The sequence below is a fragment of the Stegodyphus dumicola genome, chromosome 6 (genome assembly GCF_044657685.1).
Source record: "Stegodyphus dumicola isolate Sdum_Otavi_A_Nest chromosome 6, ASM4465768v1".
Classification (NCBI taxonomy): Eukaryota; Metazoa; Arthropoda; class Arachnida; order Araneae; family Eresidae; genus Stegodyphus; species Stegodyphus dumicola.
The window spans coordinates 153214810-153228392 of NC_140773.1; the positions used below are offsets into that span (position 1 = coordinate 153214810).

The 13583-nt window shown below is 35.4% G+C and overlaps 1 protein-coding gene across 6 annotated transcripts in view; it reads left to right on the forward strand.

The window, feature by feature from the left end:
* LOC118184470 (disks large 1 tumor suppressor protein-like) overlaps positions 1 to 13583 on the forward strand; it is a 711253-nt gene that overhangs the window by 339626 nt on the left and 358044 nt on the right. For 4 of the 6 annotated variants that reach the window (XM_085819058.1, XM_085819059.1, XM_085819061.1 and 1 more), the window contains one exon: positions 13089 to 13154. The exons of the other annotated variants lie outside the window; for them this stretch is intronic. In XM_085819058.1, the coding sequence (XP_085675184.1) occupies positions 13089 to 13154 (66 nt within the window). The remainder of the gene's footprint in view (positions 1 to 13088; positions 13155 to 13583) is intronic. 6 annotated transcript variants of the gene reach the window in all.

Consider the following 13583-nt stretch of genomic DNA (forward strand, 5'->3'; position numbering starts at 1 on the left):
TAGAATTTGTAAAAAATCAGGCATTGTCTTATTTTACTGAAAGGCGGATTACAAAAGCGTTTATATCTCAAATTAAAACTGCCACGGTACTATAAATAGATACGTTCTTACAGAGTCGATTTTTAGATTATCAGTTAGATGCATAATATTTGCTTACCTGCTCTCTATAATATTCGCCTCCCATAAGTGGGAAGAATTGTGAAAGTGTGCACCTCAATACATTTGAATAGGAGATCTTAACCAACTCGCACATCGTAATCTTCGATATCATTTTACGTGTTATATGCACCTGCGAATAAATATTTCTCATTATTAGAGAAAAATATCATTTTCATTTCTTGATTACTGAGCGCATATTGTATGCTGTTAAGAGCAAATTATTTTAGCTTTTAAGGGAAGGTGGGATTGTTGTGCTTTATTTTTTATTTGCAGCTAGTTTTCTGAATCAGTTTAACTGTTTTTTTTGGGGGGGAGGCAGGGGTCATTTTTGCAAGCTTTGGGAGTGTTACCCGATACTGGAAGACCAGTTAAACCGAAGAAGAAATCCAGTGGAAGAAGTGCTACAATCAAATTGGGAAAAAATTAAGTTTTATTTTTAATTTTAAAAATTAATTTAACTCAGTTTTTCTCGGAGGTGAGCTTTGTGGTATGTGTTAAACGTAGCTATTATACTGTGTGTTCCCGAATTCGATCTACTAATTCAGAGGGGTGATAGCAGGCATCAATAGAATGAAAAATTGCCATAGAACATGGGGTCGCAAACCATATTTAGTGGGAGAATATCACAAAATATAATTGTGAAGGGTGTGCCGTCGAGTGAAACAAAAACGGACAGCAGTAAGGAGAAAAACATTTATTTGGCGTAAAGTAGGATTGCAGTGCATTTTATTTGAATGCAAGAAAGGAGACGGCCAGACATTTTTGTAGGAATTATTCGAAGTTGCGCCCGCGGAAGTCATTCCACAGCCGACACCGACAGACGAACGATTGCCGGACGTGCTCATACATACCCTGTGTGCTGGAGATGTCTGGTGAAGCGACGATACGTGCTGTCGTATCCTCCAGTGCATTCACAGGCATCCGATAAACAGCCGATTTCAGTTGGCCCTCCGAAGAAGAAATCCAGTGGATTTTGGTCTGGGAAGTGTGGAGGCCAAGCAATAGTTCCATTGCGTCCAGTCCACCTCCGCGGATATGTAGTATCGAGGTGTTTATCCACCGCAATCCATGCATGAACCATATGTTTTGGCCCACAGTGGCCGGTATTCCCTGCATCAAATCCGGGAGGACGTGTTGCAGGAAAACAAAGTAATTTGCACCTTTCAGGCGTTTGGGCAGAACATACGGACCTATCAGATGGCCTTCGATAATCCCTGCACAGATATTAATACCGAACTTCTGTCGCACTTTCTATGTGACAGTGAGTGCTGTGAGAATTTTCGGACGACCACGTATACGCATGTGAGTATTGACTACGTCTAATCTCGTAAAACGGGCTTCATCAGAAACAGTGGCAAGAAAACTGAATCATTTTGTGTAGCATCAAGCATCCATCGTACTAAATGTATTCGAAGGGCGCAATAGGCATCGCCTAGGAGTTGGACCTTCTTCATGCGAAAGGGGTGTATGTTTTCTGCATGCGGAACCTTTTGTTCTGAATACAAAATTTAACTGCACACCGTTTTGTACTGAATACAAACTTTAACTGCAACTAATCATGTACTGGTCGGCGGGGAAACAACAAACTGTTGCAATACTTGCTTTTATATTTCAGGTGTGCGCACTCAGCGTACTTGTTCTGCACTAAGATTCGTTATTTGGAAGGATCCTGTCTCCCGCAGCCGTCGATTAATGCTCTTGAAGGTGTTATGGTGCGGACATCGCCACCTTTGATATTGTTCTTGGTACATCCTCCGCCGACTGCCACCAGTTGGACCGTAAATCAAATGCATATCCGCATGTTCCTCGTTCGTGTAATCTGTATTGGTTTCTGAATGAAGTTTAACGCCCGCGAATTCTGCAGTACTCCAGTAATGAATACTTTGTCGCTGCTTTTGTTTTCCCCTTACGCTTTGGAAATTTGCGCACGAGAAGCTTTCTTCTTCTCTACCTCAGTGCTGCTAATCCTCGCATTTGTTTCGTCGCTATCTTCGTCAGGCTTCCTGTCATCAATTTTTGCGATTTTCACCAACTAAACTTGGTTTGCGACCCCATGTTCTATGATGAATTTTCATCCTCTTGATAGTTACTATCACCCCTCTGAATTTGTCGGTGGAATTCAGGAACACACTGTAGATAGAATAAATCGATTTTAGTTGCTAATTTTGAGTTGAAAGTTTTAGAAAAGCAAGAGAAAGTTTCGCGTTTTGCCATCATTTGAAAATTCATGAGCTTAAGTTCTAAAAAACTTTATAATCAGTTAGCAGAATCCGTATAGGTTTTGCTTTATCCATTTTTGAAGTTCAGTATCAGAAACCTGCATAACTTAAAGGTTAAATTGTAAAAATAAATTTTTAAACATAAAACTAAGATTGCAACCAAAACTAAAACCAAGTTTCTATTTGCAGTGCTATAATATTTACATAAAGCATATACAAGATGTACGAGAAATTATAGCGGAGTTCAGTTTTGTTGAATTTTAACTTGGTAATGTTGTGAGTAGCCGTGTTACCTATCAAACCAGTGTACTTGCTGTAAGTTAAACTTTAATAGGTGCTTTCCTTGAGTTTAACAAGATATGTCATATGACATGTGCGAAAAAAACACATAACATTAGGAAGGTGGAAGACTTATAACAGGTGATTAACGTGACTGATATGTGGGCAGGTACTTGGCTGCAACAATTCCATACGATACTTTACGTCCAGGACTCTCTGCTAGATTCTTATTCTCATTCTAGTCTTCGACAGCTATTTTCCATGTCAGGATTCTGTCATCAGATTGCTGCACCGCGCTGGAGAGAATCACGGTTACTGGCCCGTCGATAATCGGGACAATACACACCCCTGATAAGCACATCGGGTGTCTGAGCGGAGTCTGAGTTTGGAAGTAAATCTTGAGTAGACGAGATGTAAAAAAAAAATAAATAATAATTAAGGAAAGAATGGCGGGCATGTCCTCTTGCGGGTGCTTGCGATCGCGGGTTGGTGCGACGTTTCTCTCCGTTTGGTGCTGATGAAAATTTTAGAAAAAAGGGAAAAAATGCATTACGTTATTCTGCGGGAAAATTCAACGGGTGTCGTCTTTCGTCGAGTTCCAGCTAGTAATCCATCTAAAGAAGTGTGATGCGGAAAATTTCACTGGTGTCATTTTTCGTCGTGTTCCAGCTAGTAGTCCGATTAAAGCAGTGTGATGTGGGAAATTCTACTTGACTCAGCAATAAGGGACTTATTCTAAAAGTTATCGTAAATTCTGGTCAGATTTTTTTCCCGACTACTAACTGTGAGTTCCTTATTTTTATTTTTATTTATTTATTTATTTATTTTTTTTTTTTGTATGTATTATTTGCAGGAATCATAGATTATTTGGTCGGAAAAAGTTAACTAATCTTGCATTTTAATGGAAAGGGAAAATTAATTTCATAATGAGAAAATTGCTTTGTACCTTAAAAGGAATTTAAAATTGTTGCCTTTGAAATGTGTAATTCTGTAAATTGTAAATTCTTGATTAGTTTAGGTGAGATCCTTTTTAAATATATAATTTAATGTTAGCAAATAATCATGAAAATCTTTTATAATGTTATTTTGGAAATTTGATCTTGATAAATGAACCTTTGAATTGATACATATTGATACATAAGGTGGAATATCAATAACTGTTGTATGTAATACCCTTACATGGTCTGGCCAGCTATCTGAAATTGGATATTCGAGAAATTAATAAATGTGTTTGTTTAAAATTTAATTGCATTTATTTATCTTGTGTGTACTTATTTTTTTTGGGGGGGGGTTCTGTCAAGTCCCTCCATTTGTTTGAGCCGGGAGGCTTTTTAAGAAAACATGGAGCTTTATTGAATTTAGATTATTGTTTTCCCCTAGTGGGCTTCACAACGCGCCCTATTGTACTAACCCATTACCACTATACAATTTTTTTTTTTTTTTTTTTTTTTTTTTAAGTTTTTGTCCGGCACCATGAGGCAATTAAGTTTAAGATGAGTCAAAGTTACAAGTTGTTAAAAACCCCTAATTTTTCAGCTATTTAACAATGTAAGATCACTAATTTATCCTTCGAAGTATCGTTGCGTAATAAAATGAGCTATCTAAAAGAAAGAAATGCTTTTCCTAATGATTTTAGATTTTGCTTTGGTTTTTAATAATGTGTCTAATTGCCTTAAGTATATTTAATTTATAACATATCCAACTGATAATTTTCATTCATTGATTCATTTTTCTCTGTCTGCCCATTGAAGTGGCCCGTTAATGTATGCCTTTAATACAGAAGAGTTTTTTTTCCTTTGTTTTTGTTTTTGTGTGTGTGTGTGTGCGTGTATAGAGGGGGCTTCACGGGGTATAGAAAAGGAAAACATTGAATAATTTTTGAATGGAAAAAGACATTTTTTTTTCAAATTTTCAGGATTTGCACAGGCGAGTAAAGGAAATTAAAAGATGAGTTTCTCAAAATATGTGCCGTCTCAAAAGACAAAGAAACGAAGTCTCTGATCAAAATTTGCGATAGCCTGCTTGAGTAGGTGTGTCGAAATCTACCGTATCACACTTGTTATTGCTGTTTTGTAGACTTGATCTTTAATATAGCCCTACAAAATAAATTCTAGAGGTACAGAGGGGGTTAGTTACGCAGTTAGGGGTACAGAGGGGCCGAAAAAGTCCATTACTAAAGTGATTCAGGAAGCCTTTTGCGATTGTAGTGGTGACTTCTAAGCAAGTCTAGGACGTCTCCTATTGAATATGGAGAAGCTCCACCATGCTGAAAATATGTGTGTTGGATTTAGTGTTCGTGGCAGTCATCAGGCATAAACCTCATTCTCAAGAAGTCGAGATGGCGTTCAGAATTCTCTGTCTGGACAAAAAATTACAGATCCAAAATGCCATCAGCACACAAACCACACCAGACAGTTACCTTTTGCGGATGAAAAGGATTGACAACCACAAATTCTGGCCTCTCCCTGCCCCATATCTGATAATTTTGAGGATTAATACAGCCGCCCAACCAGAAGTGTTCCTCATCGGAAAAAAAAAAAAAAAAAAAAAAAAAAAAAGATATCGGCGTTATTGAAACGAGTATCAATCGTTTCGCACATGATGATGGAGTACTCCAGTCTTCTTTTAATAGCATCTGGGCCAATAGATTGTCCTAACTGAATTTTGTAAGAGAAGACGTGAAGATTTTTGTGTGCTATTCTTTATGCTCTGTAGCTGCACTGACGTCAAGTTGTTGAGCTAAGTGTAGCGTTGATATTTGTGTCTCTTCTTCGTCATTGTTTTGACAGCGGTATGTTTCCTTCGTCCTTACTCAATTTTGTTTGGTCCTCATGCCTACTTTATCATCAGCTATTGATTTGTTCATTGAAACATGGCAACTACTGCTCTTAAAATACTTGAAGATGGCTTTAGTCTAGTTTTAATTTCATTGGATCATTTTCTGAGTGTTTCGGCAGGTCTCTGGTGACAAAGATAAAAATGTTTTGACCATACGTACGTGCCTACAGTTTCACGTCACTAGCTCCACCCACTGAAGAGTCATTCAACTAAAAGTTTTGCTATACTTTGTGAAGCACGATGTATACCGGGTGACCCAAAAGCCCGTTAACATTTGAAAATTCAGTGATTCACTAGTGAGCTAAAAATTGACACGTACCTTTGAAATGACCTGGGGTTTTACTGAAACCCAAAAAAGTGCAAGAAATGGCCAACATATGGTGCTGGACAGCAAAATCTCGGTGACGCCGCATGAAAATCGTGTATAAATTGAGCTGTAGTGAGAGAGGGAATCAGATGCACCAGCATTCGTGGCATGTTGACTTTACTAGGAAAAGCATTATTAGTAATGCTTTACTATCAAAATGGGGAATCTACTACTGCAGCTTTATGATCCTATCACAATAGTAAGAGTATTTGAACAGGTAAAAGTCCTGTGACAAATGTAGCTGTGAAGAAAATGATTACGAAGTTCGATCCCATGGGTTGTTTAGATGATCAACCTTGCAGTGGGCGACCAGACACAAGTGCTGTTCGGACAGAAATAGAGACTGTAGCGAGTTTGTCTACACATGGGGAAAGTCAGCGCTCGTGAAGTCGCATATCGCACCGGCATTCCACACACTACTGTTTGAAAAATACCAAGGCGTACCTTCCACTGCTGTCCGTACGAAATCCAGTGTCATCTTCAACTGTTAACCACCTATTTGTGAAGCGGACAGCATTAGCTGAATGGGCATTTCAAAAAATGGGAAAAGGTGGCAATTGGTTGTCTAACGTATTTTAGACCGATGAAGCCCATTTCACAATCCGATTGTCTGCAAGCTTTGGGTCTACCGAACATCCTAGAACTGTAGTGGAAACCCCATTGCATAACGAGAAAGTCACGGTGTGGTGTGAATTTACCAAATCAATCGTGATCGGACCCGTTTTCTTCGAGGAAATGCATAGTTCTGCTTTTAAAACTGTCAGCGTGACAGGTGCAACGTACGCCGATATATTACAGAATCGCATCATCCCTAGCCTGGCTGATAAACACTTATGAAAAGGTATGACCTTTTTCACAGGATGGCGCTCTACCCTATACTGCTACACGTGTAAAAAATCTCTTGCGCAAATCTTTGATGAGGATCGCGTGCTAAACTGCCGCCTCCGTCGTGCTTAGCCTCCCAGGTGTCCAGATCCCAATCCACGTGATTATTGGTTGTGCGATTACCTAAAGTTGCAATTCGGCCGCTAACGTCTGATTTCTTAGGGATAAAGTCAGCATTTTACGGCAATTTGTCTCCATACTTCAAGACATACAATGCTGTTCACAATATTGTCCCTCGACTACAGGTAGGCCGATATGTTGAGCATTTGTTATAAACATCATCATCTTCGTAAAAAAAATTAATTTTCTCCTAATTATTCCTTTTGTTATCATATGAAGCGCCATCTGCTGCTCATTTTGTGCAAATTTGTTTTTGGTTTTAATAAAACCTCATGTCACTTCATGCATGTATGTCAATTTGTCCTTGAATTATTGAATTCACATTATTCCTTGAATTATTGAATTCACATATCGTTACATTGTTAAAAGCATTTTGTTATACCGATAAAAATAGTTCAGTATTGTCGAGAGATTAGTTGATTATTTTTCTTTTCCCCGTTTTTTAAACAAAGAACACTTTTTATTTCCTTTAAAAGCGTTAAAAGCTGCTTAAAAGTGCGCTGAAAGTTCAATTAGGCTCTGCGACTTACATTTAGATGCTTCGTAGTGATAGAGAATCTTTTCTTGCTGTTCTCTTTTTCATAAAAAAATATTATGGATTTTACCCTTCTCCCCTCCCGGTTAAAGGAAAAAGCGAGAAATATTGAATTCTTTTAACTTGTTACTTTAGGAAGAAATATAAGAAGACTGTCAAGCAAAATTTTATCACGATCAAATGCCATATTAAGATAGGACTTGAAGACTTCCTTAATTATTTTCATTAAAAAAAACACTATTGTTTCTGTGTAATTATGTTATTTTAAAAGACGAGCGTTTTTATGGTTATTGTTGTGCCAGTTTAAGATAGTATATATTTATTTTGACAATGTTCGGTTTTTTGTTGCTGTTGTGCAAAGAAAATTCTTCTTTTTAACGACAGCTATCGAAACATTCGATTTTTGAGTCATAACTATTAAGCACACAAAAGCGTTCTTGTTATAAATAAATTAATGGCAATTATGTGATACTGCTGTAACATTGATTTTATTAGGAGTTCCGCTTTATTTTCTGAGCACAATTTTAATTTGTGTTTAATCAGTTGCATGTAGCCGAGTTGAAATGCCATCCTTAATCATGAAATGGCATGTCGGATCATCATGCCATGCATGATCATGAAATGCTATTCCTGAAGTTAGAGATGTCGATGTTATATTTTTCATGTATTCATTCCTCCTTCTTTTTAGAAAAGAGGAATAATGGTAGGAAAAAGAGCCACGACTAAAAGTCTGTACACTATCTTTCAACTCCCAAGTACTGTCTAGTGTGCCTGCCTTAAAGGCGCCTCATTCGTTTGGCAATATTCTAGTAGTTTTTTTAGCCTCGCTACAGAAATGAAATATTTCATAATATTTCTTCTTAATATATTATAAAATATAATATATTATATATTAAGATTTTATAATATAATATATTATAAAATCTTAATATATTAATATTAAATAAAGAATGTTTTTAGTATCATTTCGGAGAAATATTTGAAGGATAATTTTCATTTATAAAAAGTATTTTCTAGTAAAGGAATGAAATTGTGTATTTTTTCAATTGATGGATGTTGTTAATTGAATGGCAACAGTTCATCACCACATTGATAAAAAAGTCGGGTTTTATTATTTAGTGAATATGCAGTTAAATCCATCATTGATATTATTCAGCTTACGAATTATATAAATATAATGAATAAATGCAAATTTAAAAACACTTCAAAACCCAGAGCTTAATTTCTAAAATTAGAAGTGTCGGAGCCTTATGGAAGACTGTTAGGAAGGTAGGGAAAAATAAATAAATAAAGTAACTCAAAAACTAATTAATTAAAATTAATTAAAAAAAGTTTCAGAATTTTAACGGTTGCACAAAAGGGTTCGTTAAGGTTTGTTTACGCTCTCGCTGAGGTGGTAGTACACCAGTTGCAACTTCTGTTAACATACTTTTTTTAATAGCTTTATTATTAAGCATCATTTTCGTTGCACTTCCGCCATATACTATACAACGGGAAAACTGCAAAAATTTTGAAACCAACGTAGCAGCATATGTTTAGAATTCTCGATGCACTCTTAAGTGTTGACATGCATTTTTATCTTTTTAGTCTTTTCTCAGTTCATCAAATCAATATTCAACAATTTTCTTACTGAGGTGGTGTACAAACTTTTTTTTTCTTTCTTTTCTTTCTTTCTTCCCCCCCCCCCTTTTTTTTTTTTTTTTTTTTTTTTTTTTTTTTTTTTTTGCTTTCTCTCTCTCTCTCTCTCTCTCTCTCCTTTTTTTTTTTTTTTTTTTATTTATTTAGTATTAAAATTTTGTATGTCGATATAATTCTAGCCGTCAACTGTCAAAGAGAAATTTTCCCTGAATACGATTCGATAACTACTTGAGAAGAAACGTAGGACTTCTCTATATAAGTGACGATATTGTTCCTTCCCCCGTTTGGTTACGTCATTCAAAAAGTCTACAGGAACTGTCTCGTGCACGACCAGAGTGATCACTTTTAGCGCTTTCAGGAATGAAAAATTAACCCGCTGTCTTAAATTCATTGCACTTCCTGGAGAATAACTTTTGATATATAGGCAGGGGCTTTTCTTTCCGTAAGAGTCACAACCTCTGTCCAAAGTTTGTGTCCTAGGGAAACAGGTCTGCATTCAGAAGTTAGAATCGAATTTTAAGGCATATTTATTATTAATTTTTTGGATGAAATTATGGATCATTTACATGAAGAAAAGCCTAAGCCCCTTTCATTTAGGGCTCCGGTGCACTTCGGCTAAAATTATGATTTATTTTAAAAACTGGGAAGTACCGGAGACCTTTCAACAGCAGCAACAAAACTGACAGCTATCGAAATGTTCGATTTTTGAGTCATAACTACTAAGCAAACAAAAGCATAAAATGCATGCTTGTTATAAATAAATAAATAACAATTATATGATATTACTGTAACATTGATTTTATTAAGAGTTACGCTTTATTTTCTGAGTAAAATTTTAATTTGTGTATCAATTGTATTCAGCAGAGTTGAAATGACATGCCAGATCATGGTATACCATGCTTGAAGTAAGAAATGTCGATACTATATACTTTTCATACCATCATACCATTCGTTCTCCTTTCTTTTTAAAAAGAGTAATAATATTACGGGAAAAAAAGCCATGAGTAAAATCTGTACACCATCTTTCAACTCTTTGCGCACCTTCCCAAGTACTGTCGAATGTTCTACTCCAGGTGTCCCTTAAAGGCCCCTCATTTGTTTGACAATATTCTAGTAGTTTTTAAGCCTCGTTTCAGAAATGAAATATTTTTTAATATATGAAGTATTTTTTTTGTATCTTTTCGGAGAAATATTTGAATGATAGTTTTCATGTTAAAAAAATTTTCTATGAAAGGAATAAGATTGTTTATTTTTTCATCTGATAGATGTTATTAATTGGTTTATTTTTTCAACTGATAGATGTCATTAATTGAATGGCAACGGCTGAGCACCAGATTGACATAAAAATCAGTTTTTACCATTCAGTGAATATGAAATTAAATCCATCATTAATAGTATTCCATCGACAAATTTGACATATATCAAAGATTGAATTGTTACTTCATTCCACTAAAATCGTACTAACTTTCTCAAAGCGGATAATATACTCAATTCATAATTATTTTATATACATATATATATATATATATATCAAATATCGATTTAATAATTTTGTTAGTTAATGGGTTTACGTAGCTTTTAGGCTTTGAAACCATGCAATTTTCAATTCTGTTCTCGAACGATGTTTAAATAACTGTACAGGAACTGTTACAAGAAACATCTTGGAATTTTTTATAATGAAAAATGCAAAGAATTCTTGACATTTATTGTAGAACCAGGACGTTAATGTGAAGCATAAGCAGTGGAAATAGAACTTGAATACAATGGAAATAGAATTTGAATATTAGTATCATTTAAGCAATAAAATGTTAAAGTTACACATTAAATTATGTTGGGTTTAATGTCTAAGAAGAAATCTGGCTGTAATTAGAAGAGAGAAGAATACTTGAAAGTTTTCAAATTTCAGTGATGGATAAGGTGCAGGTGAAAGAATTATGACGAATTCTATGCATATTTTGATATTATTTCTGCAACATTACCTTCGCAATATTTCAAACAACCCCAATTTGCAGTTTATAATTTTTATTTGAAATTTAATATTTATAAATGTTTTGAAAAATAACTTAATTTTTTTGTTTTTATTGCGCAAATAAAAATCGAATTTTCTCTAGTACTGAGTCATCAGCATAGAGCGAAAGGAATAAATAGGTTGTCCACTGCACTCAACCTTTCCTGACAAACCGAGATAGACCCATTCTCTGGTCGGATATCAAGGTTAAAAGAATGAGGCGGTGTATATCTCTCCTTATCTGGGCAGTCGCAAACAATTTCCAGGCAGCGTTTTGTCCCTCAGCCCCCCTCCAAAGGCATTCCCAAAAGTACCAAAAGGCCGCCGATAATCCTCTCGTAGTTTGATTGGAAGACTTTAGTGCGGATGATTAATGGGATGAAATGACTGGAGGCTGAATGGGTTTTAAGAGATTTTGCTAGAAGCTGATTTGGAAGGAAACCGATGTCTTAGATGCCGAATGAAATATGCTGTTAACTTCTCAGACCTGATAGGCTAAATCTAGTGAATTCGGTTTGGTGTCTTGAGTGTGCTGCATTTTTATCTTTTACAACTTTTCATTTAATTAAGACACAATAACACGCCGAACAAATAACGCTGATTTTTGTTGTTTGACTTCTGAATTAGTAACTTTTCATTTGTGCACGAGAATTCTAATAATACAGGTATTTGGTTAATTAGTCTCAGATTAATTGACCAGATATATGTGTTGTAGAGACATTAGGTTAGTTGGAAAAGCCGGAGAGATGAAAAATTAGCAACCGCCTTCGCCGGGGATCGAACAATGGACCTCTAGAACACCGACCCAACGTGCAGAACCACTACACCACGAAGGCACGCTAAGAAAGTGGGAGAAATACCTTATAGTGTTATTAGATTAGTCTCAGATTTCGAGGATGTTGCAAATATATGCAAACAATCTCACAAAGTAGTGCAAAATCTTGCCAGAAATTGTGTGAGTTTACCTTCCATATGACGTGACCGTTTTCTAGAATGTTGCCATGCCACGTGATAAGATGTTAACCTATTTTTCAAATATTAAGCATATTGCTTAACAGAATTAGAGATTTAAGAGCAATAATGTACTTACTAACTTAAATCATATCAATTAATTTAGTTTTGGGATGTCATTTCTGTTAAAACTTGGTCGTTTAGATACGTAAAACTCATCCAAAAAAATTTGCAGTTGATCATTGTTTTCAAAAGTCCTGTCACAGAGTGAATTCGGTAGTGATCTGAAAAGGTGGTGATACCTGTATCATAATTCTAGAATATGCCGGGTATAGAAGAACCTTTCACTTAAGCTGTTGGATAGCAAGTTTGTTATATTTGCTGCATATGCTCTTGTCTGTTCGCGCGAATTATAATGTTATGTTATTTGTTTGGGCATTTTGTAAGTGTTGCCTGAATATGGTGGAGTTGTTCACATCAGATAAATTTTAGAGTGGATGAAGATGGACCAGTTTATTCAAACGACCCCATCAAAGTGGAATAAGCAGCATGAGTATAGTCTTCTCACCTATGACGTGCCATCCATACTCAGCACAAATTTATCAGAAAGCCTTGGGAGCACTGGAACTTTTGTTGAACTCATACATAAGAACATCTCGGAGATGTCTCTCTCTCTCTCTCTCTTTTTTTCTTTTTTTTTCTTCAAGAGACTATTCCTCAGAACATTCGTTCGCCGAAGCAAAAGCACTCATATTGATATGGGCACGGAATATAATTAGCTACAGTTTGACGCATTAAACTCCATTGCCGTGCTATGCGACATTTGGGGAAAACATTCTGGAAGAAAAGGCAGGAACGTATACAATAATCCAAAATTTACTTGCTTATTTATTTTTACATTTTATTTATATATTAATGTACTTTTGTGACTCAGTATTGCTCTGTATTTTGCTTTATTCTTAATTTTTTAATTGCGAATTTTGTATGTTATATTTATTTCGTTAAGGGCGTTTTTAATATGTAACAACTAAAAAAGTATCCTTTGCTTTCATTTATTAATATTCTTTTTCTTTCCTCTTACTTTTGCAGGTAAGGAATTTTATGCTTCGATGGTATGGACGCTTTGAAAAATCTGAAATTTCGTCTAGTTTGCAAGTAATGTATGATAATTTTATTAAAAATAACACTGCAGTATGAATTGCAAAAATGTGCCATCCATAGTTTCCAATTACCGTTACATTACTCACCGTTACATTATCACTTATTTACCGTTACATTAATCAAGGCCATTTGTCAACCAGACGGTCTGCCAAATGTATGCCATAACATAAGTTCTAATTTATTTTTGGAATTAAATCGCTTACCTAACCTAGCGATTTTACTAAAAAGCAGAGTACTCGGTTTTTTGACAATTTAAATATTAATTTTTTGTTAATGCGATGTGTGATTTATGTAATTTATCATACAGTTAGCTCGTATGAATCTGTAATACATGAGTGATTATTTTTATAAATATTTATTCCAATATTATTTATACTTTGTGTAATAAAAGATGTTTTATGAGTCATTCGCACACAGATTAAA